Here is a 22,633-nt window from a genome sequence, read left to right as displayed (position 1 = left end):
GATAATGTTGACAATATTGATACTACATTTGGGACAACCGGGAACTGTGGCACCACTATTTTATTTATTTCTCTGAGATCAACTATGAATCTGTAATTCTTTTCATCAGTATTTCCATCCCCCTTTTTCAGGACCGGTAGAATTGGGCTGTTGCAAGGACTGCCTGTTATTTTTTTCACAATCCTTTCTTTTAGTAAGTCAGCTACTATATCCTGCAGCCCCTTTAGACCTTCTGGAACTATTTTGTACTGTGGTATCCTTGGTAATTTCACATTCTGTTTGACTGTAATTGTTACAGGTGTGATGTTCATTCTCCCTGTGTCATTTTTATGTTTTGCCCAGATTCTCGAATTTATCTGGTCCATTATTTGTGCTAGTATATTTTTTATTCCTATTGACAGTAAACAGTTCCCCATTTCCTCTGTCATCTGCCCATCTACTTCCAAGAAAACTCCATCTGCCCTCCACTTAATTGTTGCATTCATTTTTTTAGCAAGTCCAATCCCAACAAATTAAATGCACATTTGTCTGATATTAGAAATGAATGGGTGTCCTATATTGGGCCTGTACTGTATTTCAAGGGTGCCGAAATTGGACTTGTTACAGATATGTTGGTGAATCCCACTGACTCATTTACTTGTCCCGAGAGAGGAACATCTGGAAACTTTTTCTTTGTCAAGGAGGAGTTGGTGGCTCCTGTATCTATTAATAATTCCACATGTGTACATTAAATCTTTCCCCTTACATATGGTCCAATGGGATCTACAGGGATTACCATCCTCTGTATTAACTCTCTCGGGCCTCCCTATCGAACATAGTAGTCCCATTTTCCTTGGGGCCCTTCTTGATAGATCCCATTGCACCTGCATTTTTGGTATTTGTTCATTATCGAAGAAATTTGTGTTGGGGGGATACTCTGTTGGGCCAGGTTGTGAGTCACGTCCTTGTTGTTGATATCCAGCTCTTCCCATGCTCCTTTCCCGGCTTCTTGATCTCCCCTTCCCACCCCCTCTTTGTGACTGTTTGACGGGGTGTGGGCATTGAGCTCTCCAATGATCATGTTCCGCACAATTCAAGCATCCTTGTGTGTGTGTTTGTTCATTTGTAGTTGTATGCTGTGTTGGGAGAGCCGAAAATGACCTTTGTGGGCCCCCACGGCCCTTCCTCTCCCCCTGCCTCTTTGTCCTCGGCCGCTATACTGGTTTGCCTGCTGAATTAAAACTTTTGTTTTTAACTCTTTTATTTTGTTACTTTTGCTTTCCAAGTCCTTTTTCCCTAGCATCTCGTAATACTGTTTAAGGGTGGGCGTAAAATCCGTTTCGCGGGCGATTTTGCGGATTTTCCACGATTTCGCGATCCGCGAATCTCGCGAAATCGCGGTAAAATCCGCGAATCAGCGGGGACGAATTTTCAGCCAAGCAAGGGTTACAGCAGCAGGTGCAAAAGTTGAACCTAATTTCTTTGTAACCTTTTACAAAAGGGTTACAAACAAATTAACTTCAACTTGGACACCGGCTGCTAATTGCTTCCTGGCGCCTCGTTGACAACTTGCAACTATTTTCTGACCCTGCTCTGACCCTTGAAGCAGGGTCAGAGAATAGTTACAAGTAGGCAACGAGGCACCTGTCCAAGGAATTAAACCTCATCAGGAAGCCCTTACAGATATAAAAAACAGGAATAAGGGAGAGGATGGCAAATACACCCATTTTGAGTTGTCAGGAGGGGTTAAACTAAAAGAGACCTTTACAGCACAATTTTCATATGCATTTTGCTAAAAATAAAAAGCTGTATGTTCTGTAGGGGCAACTCAGGAATCTGGCCCTTCAGAGATCCGGCCTCTCTTTCTTTCTCTCATTCTCTCTCTCCCTCTCTCTTTCCCTCTCTTTCTCTCTATCTATCTATCTATCTATCTATCTATCTCTCTCTCCCTCTCCCATAAACGACTGCATGGGTAACTTCGCTATGCAAGCGGCTCGCAAAGACGCAAAAATCCCCGCGAACACGTAAAAAACCCAGCGAACACGCAAAAAACCCAGCGAAAACGCAAAAAAATAAAAATCCGCAAATTCGCACAAATTTGCGGATCGCGAATTCGCAACATTTGCCCATGCTTAATACTGTTCTAATTGCAAAATCTCTGTCAAAGGTTTGCATGACCAAGTTGGATTGTACTCTAGAATCCCTTTCTTAATTGTAGGTTTTAAAATATTTACAAAACAGGAGACAAGTGCGCTTTGTGTTGCCTCTTTTTCACTGTCTAAACCACTTGAAGCTGTGAACACTTTCTGTATTCTAGCGAAAAAAGCAGAGACAGTTCCTTCGGTATCTTGTATACATCCATTTAATTTTGACCAGTCAATTTGTTTTCTTGGTACCAGTGTATTAACTTTAGCCATTGTTTTTGCTGGTAAGTCTTTAATATCATCCGATATATCCTCTCCTTGTTCCGTTTTTTCTGGTTATATCTTCCCATTTTATCTTTAAACATTCATCACCCTCTCTCCTTATTTTTCCCAAAATGTCTGGTGGCAATATTATAGAAAACATTTGTTCTATGTCATCCAGTGTGAGAGTGCCAACTCTTAGTATTATTTCTGTCTGTCTATACCATTCTTCTCTGTCTTGTCTAATATCTGGAAACTGAAGCGCAAATCTGTGTAACTCAACGTTAGAACATGGTGTGTGCGCTTTAATAGTAGTGTGTCCTGGCTGACCTCCTGGTACTTCTCTCAAAGGCATGGTATGATTAGGTGAAAGACCACCATATGTAGGTGTCCCATTATTTACCTTCTCCTCTTTACTTTTTAACAACCGTTCACATTTTCTTTCTACTAATATTAGTGTATCTAGCCATTCAGCTAATATTTGGAGTGCATCCAATTTTTCTCTGTCTGATGCCCCTTCATCGTCTAGTACTGCTAATACTGTGTTGACGTGTCCACGGGACAAATTGTCAGCTTCTGGGTATCCATCTTGAACAGGCCAATATTTCCCCCAATTTTTAAACCAGAAAAACGCCTTTTTATCAATTATTTCCAGAGCGCTGCGTGGAAGTGCAATCGTGAAATCAATTGGGAAGCAGCATTTTGCATCGTGCCATAGAGAAGTACCATTTTTCATAACATCCGTTACCCACTCCTGTACCATTTTCTTGTCTTTCTCTGATATTTTGGTGCACAGCTCTCTTTTATCTGTGTGAGAACTGGGTGTCAATTGTTGTACAGGTGTTGTCTTATGAGCTTTTTTGTCCACCCTAAGCGTGGAAGGGTATACTCAGATGTGAGTCCCTTGCTCATTGCACCATCAGGATTCAAGCAAGCCGGGCCGAAGAGGCTGAAATGCCAGAAACCGGTCCCTGGTAGCTTGTTTCCTTCCCAGTGTAAGAATTGGCTTTTGTAGTTTGGTTTGCCCTGTTCCCATCATGCACTGGGACAGGAACAGACTAATTTGCATACAGCCAGGTTCTGAAACTGGGATGGTGCAGTGAGCTAAAAAACGGTGTTGGATCTAGCCCTGATCTCTTGACTGGGTGAGAGTATTCTGTTTAATTCAGAGACTCTGTCCCTCACCACCCCTTATTGTAAATATTTTTGTCCACCCTAAGCGTGGAAGGGTATACTCAGATGTGAGTCCCTTGCTCATTGCACCATCAGGATTCAAGCAAGCCGGGCCGAAGAGGCTGAAATGCCAGAAACCGGTCCCTGGTAGCTTGTTTCCTTCCCAGTGTAAGAATTGGCTTTTGTAGTTTGGTTTGCCCTGTTCCCATCATGCACTGGGACAGGAACAGACTAATTTGCATACAGCCAGGTTCTGAAACTGGGATGGTGCAGTGAGCTAAAAAACGGTGTTGGATCTAGCCCTGATCTCTTGACTGGGTGAGAGTATTCTGTTTAATTCAGAGACTCTGTCCCTCACCACCCCTTATTGTAAATATTTTTGTCCACCCTAAGCGTGGAAGGGTATACTCAGATGTGAGTCCCTTGCTCATTGCACCATCAGGATTCAAGCAAGCCGGGCCGAAGAGGCTGAAATGCCAGAAACCGGTCCCTGGTAGCTTGTTTCCTTCCCAGTGTAAGAATTGGCTTTTGTAGTTTGGTTTGCCCTGTTCCCATCATGCACTGGGACAGGAACAGACTAATTTGCATACAGCCAGGTTCTGAAACTGGGATGGTGCAGTGAGCTAAAAAACGGTGTTGGATCTAGCCCTGATCTCTTGACTGGGTGAGAGTATTCTGTTTAATTCAGAGACTCTGTCCCTCACCACCCCTTATTGTAAATATTTTTGTCCACCCTAAGCGTGGAAGGGTATACTCAGATGTGAGTCCCTTGCTCATTGCACCATCAGGATTCAAGCAAGCCGGGCCGAAGAGGCTGAAATGCCAGAAACCGGTCCCTGGTAGCTTGTTTCCTTCCCAGTGTAAGAATTGGCTTTTGTAGTTTGGTTTGCCCTGTTCCCATCATGCACTGGGACAGGAACAGACTAATTTGCATACAGCCAGGTTCTGAAACTGGGATGGTGCAGTGAGCTAAAAAACGGTGTTGGATCTAGCCCTGATCTCTTGACTGGGTGAGAGTATTCTGTTTAATTCAGAGACTCTGTCCCTCACCACCCCTTATTGTAAATGTCTTATGAGCTTTTGCATGTAGATTGATGAATGAGATTGTGCTGTTTGTGGACTGTATGGTGGTGGAGTTGTTAATAATCCTTCTATTACAGGATCTTCAGTATTTTCCTGTTCTAAGGGAGCATTAGGTAGAGTGGGGTGAACATCTGGTATTGGTTTGTGAACTGTAAGGCATTTGTCTATTTCCATTTCTTTTTCCCTACAACTTGTTACACATCTTTCTTGTGCCTTCTCCTTATCATGTGCCATAGCTTTTCCTTTCGTTGTCTTAGGTTCCCCTGACCATCTATTAGCAGCATATGACCGCCATGCATGAAATGCATCCCATTGTAATAAATGTACTTTCTTCCCTTTCTTTTCACGTTCCATTAAACAATCTTCTAAATAAAGCATTTCAGCTCTATCAAACGTGCCATATTCTGGCCATTGCAAATCAGGAATTTTCCTGGTATAATGAGTCCATTGGTCCAGATGAACAGCAGTAGAGGATCCTTTTCTACGAGCCACGTACCATGCTGGTGTGCCACGAGGAGGTGTCGGTTGAGTGACATCTAAGGCTGCCCTACGCCCTTTGGCGGTACTATGAAATAGTTTACTGAGCATTTTTTTTTTAAACTAGAAAAACACAGTTGTACAACCTATTTTAACCATATGCATATATTTTTAGACGTCTTTCAGAGCTGAATGCATAGGCATGCTCTGTTTGGAGGCAACCACCCTCTGTCCCCCCTGAGGCAACCACCCACGGCTCCTCTTCTGTCCTTGGGATCCTCACGATCTTTCACAAACTGGACAGCCTTCCTTAGGCCCCTATGTTAAAGGCGCCCTCAGACCTCCCCTAGGGACCCCTAATGAATCCCAGTGTGTACAGTTTGCGGTATCAGTAAAAATACATACAATTTATAAAATTGAGTTCAGTGCATTTAAGCACTGCCTAGCTGATCATCTGACCAGTAACTCCATTGTATGCGTCCTTCTTGTTGTAGCAAAATCACCTGATGGCTCGAAGGGAGCTGCTGGTATCTGATGTCAAAGGCTTATCAACTAGAGCCTTTTTTGTCTGGGCCTTGCAGGAAACCAAGTCCAATCAGCAGCTGCGCAGCATACACCGAGACTGGAAGGCCCCCGAAGAGTCCTGAGACCGCAGTTCTTTAACCCCTGCAGAGACCAATAGTCCCCAGCGAGTCACGGCACCATCTGTTAAAGCACTGCTTTTTAGGGTAAATAAGATGGACACACAAAAAGGTTTCAAGTGTGGCTCTTTATTGCCAATGAACTGCAGTTGAGACAATTTGCCAGTAGGACTGCAAAGAGATCTAGTTTTACAGAAAGGAAATCAGTCCTTATATACATTTTACAGAACCTGGATACATTAATTATTAACAACAACATCATGGTGTGAGCATTATCACAAATAGTCCACATGTACATTTACCTTATACATGACGCACATGACCATGCTAATATTTTGCCAATCTGTTACGCTACTGCTTCCTGACCTAGAGCCTAAGTCTGTTATCTTGTTTTTGTCAAACATGCACTGTTTGAGGTAGTCAGCGGATGCTTGTGGTTTTTGCTTTCTATGCACAATTTCCACACACGATATTTGTCCTAAGCAAACACTTTACCCAAGCAGGGGCAGAGCAGATTGACACGTCCCAGTTCAGAGAGCCAGTTCTAGGAATTAACTCTCTGAACCGGCTTCTGTAAACAGGTGAAGGCCATTGAATCATTACACGTGGTTGAGTTACACAAGAAGGGACACGTACTCTTTCATTTGCAATCCATTTGGTTTTAGCTGAATTTCAGACAATTTAGTGTTACCAACTGTGCATCATGGAGCTGCCTTTCATTATGATTAGTGGGCTCATATTATTTGTAAGCAGGTGAAACACAGAAATTAATGTAAAACTATGGTTCACTTTAATGTATCCCTTCATCAAAGGGCTAATTAATTTTTCATCTTTCACAAAACCTGAACTTTGGGCACCTATTCTAAAACATGTTTTTAATAGTCTGCCATTAGTGCCAATGCCAGATACATGATCTACAAGTGTAATAGTGCCCATATATAAGAAAGAGGAGAGAACAGATCCAATAAATTACAGACCTATTTCACTCCTAGATAATACTCATAAAATCTTGGGGCGAGTGTTATATAATAGAATAAATGACTGGGTAGATGAAACGGGGGTCTTAGACCCCTGTCAAATGGGTTTTAGAAGAGGGGTTGGGACGACAGAGCAGTGCCTGAACTTTTAGTAATTGGCAAATACACCATTGCTATGTCGTCACCAATCTACCTAGTGTTCATGGACCTATCGTCCGCATTCGACCTAGTAAATAGGTCCAAACTGTGGTCTATTCTTCTAGACTATGGCCTAGAAGAGCCCCTTGTACACTTTCTGGCCTACCTGCATTCTGACACAAAAGCACAAGTAAGGATCGGGATGGCGGGGGAAACATCAGGGCAAATCAAGGTAGAAAGAGGAGTAAGGCAGGGGTGCGTTTTAGCACCCCTGTTGTTCATTATTTTTATTAACGGACTAAATAAATCTCTAAAATTGGCAACTTCGGATGTCCGACAAAAATAAGGGGTGGATTGCTACCGACTCTGCTTTATGCAGATGAAGCGGTGCTCATGGGCGTTACACCAAACGCTTTACGCAGTTTGGTAAAAAGTTTTGGTGAATATATGAATAACCTAGATCTTAAAGTAAATTTAAAAAAATCTTTTATTATGTCTTGTGGCCCGGGGAAAAGACAGCTCAGTGGAGTGGACACTTTATAGCAAAGATAGACTGGCGGGGGAGTTAACTAAATCAACTATCCAGTGTTATGTGAACAAAAATCTGCATATACAACCAATTCCATTGTATCTCACACTGCCAATGACAAACTGGGAAAGATCACTCCTGTTCCGCTTAAGGGCAGGCACTGTTAGATTTTTACTATGTTTTCCATTAGGTTATTCTTCGATAAGATCTGAAGATAAATTGTGCCCATGTGATGATATGAGTTTACACAACTATTTACATTTTTTCTTTTCTTGTAAATTGTATCTAAAATACATCAAATGGTTTTTAGTTTCATATTTTAAGAAGCACAGACCACTTTCTTTGAAGGAATCCTATTTGATGCTGCTAACTCTGAACAATGATGAATTGATATTCCACACTAGCACTTTTTTGAGAGTTATTACCTACGTTCGTAAAACAATGGAGTACCCTTAGTAAATTTCCGTATAATTGATGCTAAATAACTTGTATTCTGTAACGTGTGTTGTTTTTAAATGTATCTGGAATCATGGCTATTCTATTCATTGGGATTGTATATTTGTATTGCTTTTATGGATTTGAAAAAATTGGAATAAAGATTTTGATTTGATTCGAAGTGCGACAAAGCAGATGAATAAAGTACTTGGGCAATGGGAGACTCATAAGAGAAACTCACAGAGGAACAACAAGACATGGTATAATACAGGCAATAGAAATGGAGGATACATTTGTGGCAAGCACACCAGCTAATGAAAAGTGAGGAAGGGATGTAATCCCCTATTAAGATTTATATTAAATACAATAGATTTCACAAGTACAACACAATCGCTGTGCAGGTGAAACCTAAAAACTAAGACCCAATGAGGAGCCAAAAAGTCAGGCAATAAATGATGTAATCCAGTCTCAAATTATTTGCACGTTAGGGCTCATTGTATTTCACTTCACAGTGGGGGTGAAACCTTGACCTCTCCAACCACCACTGAACCACAGTTAGCTCTGTTAGCACTTTGCTCCAACCTCAAACCCCCACAAGGCTCCAATCTTGTTTCCTTCTTTGTGATCGCTTGACCTCTTCAGCATTGAAGCTGTACTGGCATTTCATAAAGTGCTTTACAACCAAGCAATAAAACGTATGTTGGTCTTGATGTGTATGTATGAGCAACTCAGTGCTGGCGCACGAACAACGGCTTGCTTTCCTATAGGTGTGAGTACATGTGTGGAGGTATATTGCTTTGTCTGTATAGGAGTACGAATATATGATCTATATCATTTGTGCATGTGCCCATACACCATACAATGTGCACATATACTATACAAAAGTCAGACCCATTATTGGCTTCTTTTTTTGCTGCTTTGGTTTGGTTTCTGCGGAAACTCTGACAATACCATGCTGATGCAACTGAAAGTTCTGTTGTGTTTTTTGTAATCTTTGTTATCGCTTCGGCATTTAGAATATTAAAACTAACATTGTTTTCTGAGCTGTATCTATAATTATATTTTCTAAAGCTGGTCAGGTTTTGTTCCAAAATATTGCTTTTATATGTAAAAACAAACTGTACTTGGCCATTTGAAAACTGTGCTTCGAACTGTATCTTTTAGAAACCGCGATCTCCAGATAAAAGCAACAACGTATTTAATTATTTGAAGAAAATGTTGGTTGTTTGAATTCAATTATTGCTGTCACATTGCTCCGAACTGGCGCAGTACCTCGGTGTACACACTTGCCTTTTCAATGCGGCTTGATTCCTGTGCAAACGTTTGCACACAAACGAATGCATTTCGAATAGAGTAATAAATATGAAGTAAAAAGTGTGTAACGTTATCTGGATCTATTGTAAAGCTCCTCAATGCCCCAGGCGAATTTTGCGCTGTGTAAAACCGTAAAAAAGGAAATAATAAATAAGATTGATTTTGTCATGAGGCTTCTTCTCAGCTCTGGCTATGGTTCCCCCTACTAAATTAATATTGTTTATGGACCAATCCTGTCAAAATGCTGACTTTTGTAAGTGCATGACTTTCATTTATACTTATTTATAATTTAATATTTCCAGTACTTAGTAAAGTATGTGTATATTGACTTTTCACAATGCACTAATTTTATCAATTTTTATATAATTATCACCATTCTCTACATGTATATCAATATACATTGAACCAGAGAAATTACAACTGAACGTTTTTTTAAGCCCACAGAGCGAAGCTGGAAATGCTCAACAGCATGTCGAAGATAAGCGGACAGTTTAGACACTTCGGGTATCCTCAAACCGAGGCACTGCTGGGGGACTGCATGCTTTTGTATGGGACAGAATTAGGAAAAGAATCTGCATTTGGTGAGTATGTAAATTAAACGCGACCTACAGTATTATATTATGTAGGATTCATAACTGGTAACTGCGTAATTGGCCTACGTTGCTATTATGCGATTCAAGTTATGTGTTTCTAAATCACAAGGGGGGAAGGAAGAGCGAATATTTTTACGAGGTGCTACACCCAAGCTCCTCCCAAGAGACAGCTCAATAATAATCAATATCGGTGTAGTTCCTCCTATGCCAAGTGGTCACCACATATTGAACCACGTGCCTGTTCGTGGCTGTTAGTACTGTCGCAGGAAGACCTGAAGGTCAGATCAGGTCTTCACCTGGTTCAACCTGTGGTGACCACTTGGCATTGGAGGAACTACCCCGATCTGGATAATTATTATTCACGTTAATTAGTCACCAAGAGAACGAAGGCTGAGCGGTTTGTACCTGACACCAGGACACTTAGATTAAATCTTGGGACCTGTTTACACGTTAATCGTGACGTACCTTTAAATTAAATGTGTACTTTGGGTCAAATATCTTGAAAAATAGTTTTATTTTCAAAAAGGGAAACGTTTATTGAAAAAAAGAACTTAAATACTGCACTATAATACTGTGTTCGAAAAAAAATCAATTTAGTTATCCCATGAATTTCAAAAATGTGCCCTTTTCCGCAATTATTTTTGTGCAGGGGAGGTGGAATGGGATACAGTGCTGTGCAAGAAAGCAGGTTTTTTTTTTTTCTAAAAAAATGTCATTGGCTAAAGGTCTGCTGGGATGATACCGCCCTCATCCCAGTTTTTTGGTAACAGACAGAGTAGTAAAAAAAATACACCCCCTCCCCCCCCCCCAGTTTTGCAGTTGTTTAAGTGGTGGTAGTTTCCTATTTTTGTGATTTCTGCCTACTTGCACTACTTCATAGAAACAGCTGTGAAATGTATGAGTGAACCTGGAAACATAGGCACAATTCAGAAGTCAGCAAGGTGTTTCTTCATGATCTTTCCAAAAGAAACAGTTAAAAGCAAAACCTAATAAAAGTAAGTAGGAAAGACTAGTAATAGGTGACAAAAATTTTTTAATCTGTAATTGTTTTGCCCCGATGGCAGCTCGACAAAAGTATATATTCCTTTTGGTAGGTCAGACTCTACTTTTCACGCAGATATATTGTATTCATTGGCTCTCCAAAACATGCAATACAAAGAACCATCAACTGTGCTCCAGCTTGGAACATGGCGCCTGCTAGCTGAGCAGCCGCGAGTGTCCGTGCTGCCGCTCTATGCCGTGTAATGGTTTGCATGCCGTTACCTTGGGCTTGAATGTTTTTGTTGTTGGCCCTTGTTTTTTTTCACCCCCCTGGGGGTCCTTGGCTTCTCCGGGACCCTGGTGGTGGATTGCAGCCTCCTGCGGCGGAGTAGGCTCCGAGTCGAGCAGGGAGCCAGATGCATTGGAGGCCAGACGGCGCTCCTGGCCTGCCTCCCTTCCTTCCCACATTGGGTGTTTGGCTGCCCTGGAGCTGAGGCGTGGCCACAGAGCGGAGGCCCAAGGGCTCCTCCGGGTTGGCGGTGGCAGCACCAGTATCGGGCGCCTTTTCAGAGCAGGGATTGGAAGTGCAGCGGAGCGGACGATTCCGGGTGACGGGGCCGCTGTCAAGTCAAGTCAAGTCAAAAGATTTATATAGCGCGCTACATACCCAGAGGGTCTCAAGGCGCTTGAAGAAGGGTGGGGAGTTACTTGTCGAATATCCACGTTTTGAGTTGCTTTCTGAATGCTAGGTGGTTCTGAGTAAGGCGAAGATGAGTGGGAAGTGAGTTCCAAGTTTTAGCTGCTAGGAAGGAGAAGGATCTACCTCCCATGGTGGTTTTGTTGATGCGAGGTACAGTGGCAAGGGCTTGGTTGGAGGATCGTAGCTGGCGGGAGGGGGTGTAGAAGGATAGTCGTGTGTTGAGGCATTCGGGACCGATTTCGTAGAGTGCTTTGTGTGCGTGGGTTAGGAGCCGGAAAGTGATCCTCTTATTGACGGGGAGCCAGTGGAGGTTTTTCAGGTGATCAGAGATGTGTTCTTTACGCGGGATCTCTAATATGAGCCTGGCTGAGGCGTTCTGGATGCGTTGTAGTTTTTTCTGGAGTTTTGCGGTGGTGCCGGCGTAGAGGGTGTTTCCGTAGTCCAGTCGGCTCGTGACCAGAGCGTGGGTGACTGTTTTTCTAGTTTCGGTAGGGATCCAGCGAAATGTTTTTTTGAGCATGCGAAGAATGTTGAAGCAAGATGAAGAAACGGCGTTGACTTGTCTGTTCATCGAGAGTGAGGAATCCAGGATGACGCCCAGGTTCCGTGCGTGGTCCGTCGGGATGGGTGCTTTTCCAAGGGCCTCTGGCCACCAAGAGTCGTCCCAGGCGGAGGGGGAGGTACCTAAGATGAGGACTTCTGTTTTGTCGGAGTTCAGTTTCAGACGGCTGTGCTTCATCCATTCGGCTACTTCTTTCATTCCTTCGTGTAGGTTGGTTTTGGCCGTGTTAGGGTCTCTGGTGAGTGATAGGATCAGTTGAGTGTCGTCGGCGTAGGAGATGATGTTGAGGTTATGTTGGCGTGCGATGGCCGCGAGGGGGCTCATGTAAACGTTGAAGAGGGTGGGACTGAGTGAGGACCCTTGAGGTACGCCGCAGATGACTTCAGTGGCCTCTGACTTGAAAGGTGGAAGGCGGACTCTCTGGGTTCTTCCGGAGAGGAACGAGGTGATCCATTCCAGTGCTTTTCCTTGGATTCCGATGTTTTTGAGGCGCTGTAGAAGGGTGCTATGGCAGACTGTGTCGAAGGCTGCGGAGAGGTCGAGGAGGATGAGGGCGACTGTGTCTCCATTGTCCAGTAGAGTTCGAATGTCGTCTGTTGCTGCGATGAGGGCGGTTTCGGTGCTGTGCTTGGCTCGGAAGCCGGATTGTGAGGAGTCGAGGGATTTGTTGGTTTCGAGGAATGCGGCGAGCTGGTTGTTGACAGCTTTCTCGATGACTTTGGCCGGGAATGGAAGGAGTGAGATAGGGCGATAGTTTTTGAGTTCGGTGGGGTCAGCTGTGGGTTTCTTCAGGAGGGCGCTGAGTTCGGCATGTTTCCAGCTTTCCGGGAAGGTTGCGGAGTTGAGGGAGCAGTTGATGACGTCTCGGAGGTGCGGTGCAATAATGGAGTCTGCTTTGTTAAAGATGTGGTGAGGGCAAGGGTCTGTGGGGGATCCTGAGTGGATAGAGTTCATCAGACGGATGGTGTCCTCAGTGGAGATTGGCTTCCAGTCATTGAGGATGTTCAGGGGGGGTGGGGGTCCTGCAGGGGATTGGGTGGGTTGGTCTCCGGGTTGGTTGTCGAAGCTGTTGTGGATGTCTGCAATTTTGTTGTGGAAGAATGAGGCTAGGGAGTCGCAGAGGGCTTGAGAGGGGGTGATGTCGTTGGAGTTGGCTGAGGGGTTGGTAAATTCCTTGACGATGTTGAATAATTCCTTGCTGTTGTGGGCGTTGTTATCTAGACGGTCCTTGAAGGCTGCTTTCTTGGCATTTCGGATTAGTTGGTGGTGTATGCGGGTGGCGTTTTTGAAGGCGTCCTTGGTGCTGGTGGTTGGGTCTTTTTTCCAGGCCTTCTCGAGGGAGCGACAGAGTTTCTTGGATTTCTTAAGGTCATCGTTGAACCAGGAGGCCTTCTTGCTGCCTAGTTTGATTGGGGCTGCAGGATATGAGGGTGTTTCCTGGCGAAGCTGAGTTGAGTTTCCCGGTCATTCCCTGGAGCCCTTTGCTTCAGGTGTGTCTGCAGATCAAACAAACGATACGCAGGTAGGCGTTTGAGCAGACACTGCAAACGGGGAAAACCAAGGTAATCCAGGTAAACCTGAGGGAAAGAAAGTAAAAAAAAACAGGAAATGTAGGAGTGCGCCGGAGCAAATAAAAGTAAAAGCAAACATAAAATAAAGGAGGCGGAGAGTGGTGGGCTAGCAAATAAAGCAGGAGAGAGTGTGGCATACAGCCCTTCTAGTGTTTCTGGTGGCTCTAGCGCTCCTAGTGCTTTTAGTGTCTCTAGCGCCCATAGTTTGCATAAGGAGAAGCTGGTATTACAAACTGGTCAGTTTAAGGTCAGGAGTACAAAGGGGGGGGGGGGGGAGAAATACTTTTATACAAAGTAAGGCATCTAATAAAATAATGATCACCCCCTCGCTGAGATCTTTTTTCAGATTACAGCCATAGATTCTGGACAACACTAAGCAGCTGACTCAACACAGAGAGAACACTGGGATAGAAGTAGCTGGGGTATCAGGCTGGGTTACTTTATTTAGCAAAACACGCCTAAGTGGCCCTTCAGAGCGGTTACTAGACGGGTCTTGGAACATGATGGAACCCGCAGATTCACTGCGTATTAAAGCATTACCTCTCGAAAAAGAGATTCTTGAAATGGTGTCTATGGGAGGGACAGCACTATGTCCTCAGAGTTCACCTGTAATTAACGGCGCAACGGATGAGATGGAAGGAGGATGATCAGGTATAAGTTCACAGGATCAAGAGCTGGGGCACAGTATCCCCCCAACAGTATCGATGCAAGATCTGTTTATTTTATTAAAAGAGGATATTAAACAAGGCTTTGCAGTCTCAGCAGCTAAACAGGGGAGATAAGAAACTCATGTGAGATCATGGAAAAAAAGGTGGACCGCCTAAACTCTAGAAACCAACTTTGAGACTGCAGATACAAAAATTCATGACCTACAGAAGGGGGAGGTAGCTCTACGAGAAAGAATGGAGATTTTAGAAAACAACTCCCGCAGGAACAACCTGCACGTTCTGAATGTTCCGGAGGGGAAAGAAGAGTCGGACCTTAAAATCTTTATGGTTAAACTGATCAAGAATGCTCTGTCACTGGAAGAGGAAACTGAGCTCCTTGTAAAGCAAATACAAATAATCCATAGGGATCCCTTTCGAATGAATCCAAGCAGTAAAAAACCTAGCAAGATCCTTATTAACTTTTCACATATGCAATAAAGGAAAAAATTCTGAACTTGGCCCCTAAAGTCAAAATCGTTAAGAGCACAGGACTTCACATTTGAAATTCGCTCTAATCTGTCAAGGGAAACCCTAGAAAGGCAGTGGGAGCTCGGCAGAAGAATGGAAAGTTTCAGGAAAGTCGGGGCTGTAGTACAAACTAAATTTCCAGCTTTAAAAAATAATTATGCATAAAAACAAGATGCACAGTATCAAGTCGGTTCAAGAGGCAGACGAGCTACTGGCCAATTTTGGCGCAGAGGGCCTTTAAGAGAGAAAGGGAGAGGAGAAGAAAAGAAAAGAAAGAAGAGAAAGGAAAAGAAAAGGAACGAAAAGAAAGGAAGGAAAGAAAAGAAAAGAAAAAAAAGGGAAAATGATGAATAAATAAGAATAAAAAATAAATGAAGTAGGGAAGGAAAGGAAAGAAAAAAAAAGAAAAGAAAGGGGAAAAAAATGTATAATAATAAAAAAAATAATAATAATAAATTTGTGATTGCACGAACCTCCTGAGGCGGAAGCCGGGAGTGCGACTTGACCTTTTTTAAAAATATTGTGTGTCACTTCAATAACTTGTTGTTTTTAAAATCACCACCTGCCTCGAGTTCTCCGCACAGCTGATCTAACGCTGCCGCAGCTTGAGCACTGATATCACCTCTTGACGCCATTCCGCCGAGCCATGAGGCCACGCCCCTTCTCAGAGGCCACGCCCCCCGCCGCCGCATATAAATTGACGCTGACTACAAGCGCCATACCTGATTGCACGAACCTCCTGAGGTGGAAGCCGGGAGCGCGACTTGACCTTTTTAAAAAATATTGTGTGTCACTTGAATAACTTGTTATTTTTACACTCACCACCGCCTCGAGTTCTCCGCACAGCTGATCTAACGTTGCCGCGGCTTGAGCACTGATATCACCTCTTGATGCCATTCCGGCTAGCCACGATGCCACGCCCCTTCTCAGAGGCCACGCCCGCCACCGCATATAAATTGACGCTGACTACAAGCACCATACCTGATTGCACGAACCTCCTGAGGCGGAAGGCGGGAGCGCGACTTGACCTTTTTTAAAAATATTGTGTGTCACTTGAATAACTTGTTGTTTTTAAACTCACCACCTGCCTCGAGTTCTCCGCACAGCTGATCTAACGCCGCCACGCCTTGAGCGCTGATATCACCTCTTGACGCCATTCCGGCGAGCCGCGAGGCCACGCCCCTTCTCAGATGCCACGCCCCCTGTCGCTGCATATAAATTGACGCTGACTACAAGCGCCATACCTGATTGCACAAACCTCCTGAGGCGGAAGCCGGGAGCGCGACTTGACCCTTTTAAAAATATTGTTTGTCACTTGAATAACTTGTTGTTTTTAAACTCACCACCTGCCTCGAGTTCTCCGCACAGCTGATCTAACGCTGGCGCGGCTTGAGCACTGATATCACCTCTTGACGCCATTCCGGCGAGCCACGAGGCCATGCCCCCCGCCGCCGCATCACCCGCTACAAATTATGTGCTTATTTCGGAAGCGCAGCGAACGAGCGAAGCGGGCGCGACGATTGCGCACCGAAGGTGCGCCTAAGGCAAGCCCGTCAGCGCCCGTCCGCGACCGGCCGGGCCCAGGGCCCCCCACCATGCCCAGACTGTACAATACACCCATGCGCAACTCTATAACCTCCAAGGCCCATGGCCGTTGGACAACCCTGTGAAGGAGCACATCGATAGACTGGATTTGACTGCCCGTCCCCTTCCCCTTCCTTCCCGGTCCCGCCCTGCTCTGTCCGTCTCACCCCTAGCCCTTCTTCCAACCCCCCGGCTCCTCTTGAGCCTACCACCTTATCCATCTACCATCTCAATAACTGGTCAGCAGTTAAACACTGCCATGGACTCTTTGTCTTACTGGACTCGCATAAACCAGATCTCTTATTTCTTACAGAGACCTGGTTTTGCGACAGCTCCTTCCCCTCCCTGTTAGCTGCTCTCCCCGCCAATTATTATGCGCTGCGCGCTGACCGCCCCCCCCCCCCGTCAAATCGGGCGGTGGTGTTGCCCTAATTGCCCGCAGAGAACTCCCCTTTCAGCCTCTAACTTTTTCCTCTATTGGCACATCAGACTTCTTAGTCGTCCTTTCCTTATCATTTAAAGTCCCACTCACCTGCTTGCTCATGTATCGTCCCCCCCCAATCCTCTCAACTTTTCCTTGCCGGGTTCCAAGACCTTGTGACCACCTTAGTGATCAACAACTCCTCTATCATGTTATTAGGTGATTTTAATTTTTGGCCCTCTAACCCCGCAGAATGCTCTACCTACAAAAAAATTTGGACACCCTTTGTTCTCTTAATTTTGATCCTCACGTTCACTCCCCTACTAATATTCAGGGCCACATCCTTGATCAGATTTGGACCCTCAATTGTCCTATAGTTTCTTTGTCCATCTCCCCCTGCCCCTTGTTCGATCACTTCTTAATTTCTTTTTCCTTAAACCTTAGCCCAGCCATCAAGCCCTCTCTTCCCAAAAACACCTGGGCCAGCTCTTGGAACAGGGTGGATGTGGCCTCTCTGTCCTCCACACTTTCTTTCTCCAGTCCGAATTTACTCGGGATGCCAACCTCTGCGCAAGCCGATTCTATCAATTCTTGGCTTCTGTCTGGTTGCGACTCGGTCCCCCCCCCTCAGGCGAGAGTCCTCCAGACGGGCAAACGACGCCAATCGCTGGTTCAACGATGAACTGAAGGCTTTAAAACTTACAGTTCGTCATGCTGAACGAGCCTGGAGACGAGATTACTGCCCCAACCTCAAAGCTCAGTTCACCACCCTTCTGTCCCAATATAAAAAAGCTCAGAGAGTGCAACAGTAGGGAAAGTGTTGGATAGCGTAGGATTAAAAATTACTATTCCAACTCCAGAGAGTGCAACAGTAGGGAAAGTGTTGGATAGCATAGGGTTAAAAATTACTATTCCAACTCTAGAGAGTGCAACAGTAGGGAACGTATTGGATAGCGTAGGGGTAACAATTACTATTCCAACTCCAGAGAGTGCAACAGTAGGGAAAGTGTTGGATAGCGTAGGATTAAAAATTACTATTCTAACTCCAGAGAGTGCAACAGTAGGGAAAGTGTTGGATAGCGTAGGGGTAACAACTACTATTCCTATTCCAGAGAGTGCAACAGTAGGGAAAGTGTTGGATAGCGTAGGGGTAACAAATACTATTCCCACTCCAGAGAGTGCAACAGTAGGGAAAGTGTTGGATAGCGTAGGGGTAACAATTACTATTCCAACTCCAGAGAGTGCAACAGTAGGGAAAGTGTTGGATAGCGTAGGGGTAAAAATTACTATTCCCACTCCAGAGAGTGCAACAGTAGGGAAAGTGTTGGATAGCGTAGGGGTAACAATTACTATTCCAACTCCAGAGAGTGCAACAGTAGGGAACGTGTTGGATAGCGTAGGGGTTTAAATTACATACTTATAGATTTCATCTATCAATTAATTAATTATTTAAAATTAATTACCAATTAATTAAATTTATTTACCAATTAATAAAAATAAATGTATGTTTCCTACTAATTAATAATTAATTCTACATAATGAAATTACTTCCCACCCTATTCCCCTATAAACCCATAACCCGCTACAGAACATATGTATCAATTAATTAAAAATAATTACCAAAATAATTAAATATAATTACCAATTATTTTTAATTAATGTATGATTCCTACTAATTAATAATTATTTAAACATTATTACATTACTTCCAACCCTATTCCCCTATAAACCCATAACCCGCTACAGAACATGTTTATCAATTAATCAATTAATTTAAATTATTTACAAATAATTCTCAATTAATTAATTAATAATTCCTTCTAATTAATAATTAATTTAACATAATTAAATTACTTCCCACCCTATTCCCCTATAAACCCATAACCCGCTACAGAACATATTTATCAATTAATCAATTAATTAAAATTAATAAAAAATTAATTCTCAATTAATTAATTAATAATTCCTACTAATTAATAATTAATTTAACATAATTAAATTACTTCCCACCCTATTCCCCTATAAACCCACAACCCGCTACAGTACTAAAAGACAATATTTAATTAAATTACATTAAAAAATAAATAATAAAACATAATAAATACAATATAATATACAAAAAATTTATTTAAAAAGCGATATTAGTAACATCGAAATTGTTTATTTCGATATTATTGACATCGATATTTAAAACTTCGAAATTACTAATATCATACTAATATCGATATTAAGACTGTCGATATTACTTACCTTCTATATTATGTCCCATCGATATTTAAACTTCGATATAATTGTATATCGAAATTTAAAACTCGATATTTTGTCTGTGTACCGTATAAAGAGACCTCTATAGATAATAAGACCAGGATACGATCATGGTTTGAAAAAATTACTTTAACATCTATTAGTGCTGAGCAACAGTTAGACCTTGAACAGAGTATAACGCAAGAGGAAGTAAGGAAGGCATTGGCAGAGGGCAAAAGGGGGAAAGCGGCTGGTCCTGATGGGCTACCTGTTGAATTATATAGATCACTTGGGGAGTGCATAGTCCCTATCTTAACCCAGGTATTCAACAGTATCTTTTTGGAAGGATCTAGTCCTCCTGTATCATGGAATGACGCCACAGTGGCCCTGATTTTAAAACAAGGGAAAAATCCCTCTAACTGTGGGTCATACCGCCCAATTTCACTTTAAAAAAAAAAAATCTTTTTATTAAACAAAAATAAAACAAACAAATACATCAAATAGCTCTCAGGTGAATGCCTTTGGTTCCGATGCACAGGTTAATACGGTACATTTTCAGAATTAATACCCAACAGGCAATACTAGGGTCCAACGGGATCTTGTGCTTCCAAATCCAGGCCTTCCATGTGAGGTACACAGATTCCCCCATGGTGGCTATTCCATGCCCTCCAAACCTTGCCCCACTTCCGCGGTAACCACGGGCAACGTACACCGACCTTTCTCTAAACATACACCAATCAAGGTCTTCCGCCTATTTGTTGATTCGGGGCGGCTGGCTGGCACCCCAAAGTTGGGCAATATTGCGTTTGGCTACCATATACGCTAATGTAACCACTGTTTCTGGTACACACTCAGATCGGATGGTTCCCAAACGTTCAAAAGACATCTCCGGGCTTCTGGCCTCACCTCCATCCCTAATACTGCTCCCAACTCATCATGAATCTTCGCCCAATATGTTTTTATCACATCACAATGCCAGAGGGCACAGTGAGCTTTTGAAATGGGCGGCGGGTGAGAGCGCGCTGCGGTATCAATTGGCTTGGAGGCAGGGCAATGAGAAGGCGCAGGAAGCCGCGTTAGAATGGGAAACGCTGGTGCAGGCCCTCAGAGATTATTGTACCCCCAGCGACTCCGAAAGTGAAGAAGCAACTCGACCCGAGTCCCGTTAAACATTAGCATTGACAGCACTATTACCTTCCCCGTGGGTCAAGCAGTGGATCCTATGTTGATGAGCTCCCTGGCGCTGATGGTGGGGGAGGGGGGGAGGGGGGGGTTTCACAGTAACTGGGAATTTTGAGGGGGGGGTTTCTTTTTGGGGTTTGGGGTTTGTTTAGAAAAGCAGATGACGAACAGTGTGTTATCCGGACCAGCTCCAGCATCCTACTGACCCCAGCTGCATTTGCCGCCCAACCCCAGGGATATGGGCTGATTGGCTATATAGCAACGTTATGGAAGGGGGTCGGTGGGCTATATCTTGTATAAGTTGTTTATAATACGATACTGGTCGTTACTGTATTGTTTTACTGATTCCTGCAATAAAAATATATTTAAAAAAAAAAAATAAAAAAAAATCACAATGCCAGAGGGTATGCATCAAGGTGCCCACTGCTCCGCACTCCCTCTTACAAACTCCACTCTCAGCACGCCCCATTCGTACCAGGTAATGTAGGATCTATGCAGGATCTTCAGCTGCACTAATCGGAGCCGCTTCTGGATAGCGACTACCTTGGGGGAGGACACTGCCTCCACCCAATCCTCGTCGTCAAGTTCTAGCCCGACCGCACTCCACTGTGCTCTAACCTTCAACAAAGGGTTCCCGGAGTTATTAACCAATTTCCGATATATCAATGAAATGGTCTTCTCTGAAATATGCCCATCTGGTACACGGTCCTCCAGAGGGGATGCCTCCGGGAGATCCGCGCCCCTGGGGACATGAGCGGTGAGAGCATGCCTCACCTGCAAATATTGAAGTACTGATTTTGGTGTAGACTATATTGCTCCACAAGGGACTCAAACGTATGCATTGAGCTTTTCCCCCACACATCTTTTACCCGGGTGATTCCAATGAGGCCCCATCTATCGAAGCCTTTAGTCTTCCACATACTATCCAATTTCTCAGAATTAAATAATGGGGTGGCCAGTGTCAACTTACCCTCCCACCCAAGACTTTTGCTGGCTGCGTGCCACACCTGTATCGCATGTGCAGTCGGACCGGTCAGAGGAAACCTCCCAGGCCTAGAATACAGAGCTCTATCAATCATCCCACCGTGGGCTTGACCTCGGTCCATGGCATAGCCTGGCTCCCCTGGAAGTCCATAAATTATATGGTTTACTGCAGCCAACTGCGAGGCCCAGTAGTACTTACGCAAATCTGGAAGTCCGATCCCGCCATTGTTCACAGGAGGGTCAATTTATTAAAGGCAATACGGGCACCGCCATCTCAGAGGAGCTGTCTCTGGAGGGCTTCTATCTCCCTGAAATACGCGTCTGGCACCGGGTCCATCGAGTTCTGTAAAGCATATAGGAAACGGGGGCAGCGCCATCACCTTAAAGAGAGCAGCCCTCCCAAGTAAAGAAAGAGGAAGGGTTTTCCAGCGCTCCACGTCTTTCCTGCACCTGCTCAATGGAGCTGCTAAATTACTATATAACAAACAATGTGCAACAATGGGTCAACGTAAGAGTGCAGCAAACTATGTGACTATGTGTGAAAAGGGAGCACTATCCCTGAATCCCAAGTATCCTTGGTGGAAAAGTGTTCCCATCAGATACCCGTCCTGTACCGCCCTACATCACTTGGGATCCTTCACCCGAAGGAAGTGGAAAAACCACTTGGGATTAGGTCGAGTGTAACCTAATCAAAGTTGTGAAGTGTGTGGGTTTGAACTTAGTGTAGGTATCAGGGGGTACAAAGAATTAATTAACATAAAGCAGTGCATGAAGTGCTCAATGTGGCAACTAAGAATGTAAAAATTAATATTGGGTTGTGGGAGTGGAAAAAATAGAGTTTAATAGAGTCCTACCCACACCCAAGGTTAAAAAACAGTGCAAGTAGTGGTAACAAATAACTACTCAGATGATAACTAGGTCAACCTACACTCCCACAACCCAATATTAATTTTTACATTCTTAGTTGCCACATTGAGCACTTCATGCACTGCTTTATGTTAATTAATTCTTTGTACCCCCTGATACCTACACTAAGTTCAAACCCACACACTTCACAACTTTGATTAGGTTACACTCGACCTAATCCCAAGTGGTTTTTCCACTTCCTTCGGGTGAAGGATCCCAAGTGATGTAGGGCGGTACAGGACGGGTATCTGATGGGAACACTTTTCCACCAAGGATACTTGGGATTCAGGGATAGTGCTCCCTTTTCACACATAGTCACATAGTTTGCTGCACTCTTACGTTGACCCATTGTTGCACATTGTTTGTTATATAGTCATAGGGACTGCGACAATGCAAGGTCATTAAATATTTTCCCACCCTTGCCCTCTTTATTATGTTATAGCTGCTAAATTACTGTCATACCGCAGGTTTGGGTCAAGTGTGATATGTATGCCCAGGTACCTAAATCCTGCCGTCTCAACCCGTACAGGACATGACGCCGGGACTGCCGGTGGATCGCCCACAACCACAAACAGCCCC

At 43.9% G+C, this 22,633-nt stretch overlaps 1 protein-coding gene across 1 annotated transcript in view; it reads left to right on the top strand.

Moving 5' to 3' along the window:
• Positions 1–22,633, top strand: part of SH3GL3 (SH3 domain containing GRB2 like 3, endophilin A3) — a 762,914-nt gene that overhangs the window by 254,905 nt on the left and 485,376 nt on the right. The window contains exon 3 of the mRNA XM_086959002.1: positions 9,589–9,732. Coding sequence (XP_086815128.1) covers positions 9,589–9,732 — 144 coding nt within the window. The remainder of the gene's footprint in view (positions 1–9,588; positions 9,733–22,633) is intronic.

Source organism: Lissotriton vulgaris, chromosome 2_1 (assembly GCF_964263255.1).
Source record: "Lissotriton vulgaris chromosome 2_1, aLisVul1.2, whole genome shotgun sequence".
NCBI lineage: Eukaryota > Metazoa > Chordata > Amphibia > Caudata > Salamandridae > Lissotriton > Lissotriton vulgaris.
Note: the sequence above shows the minus strand (reverse complement) of the source record. Positions and strands in the feature narration are given on the sequence as shown.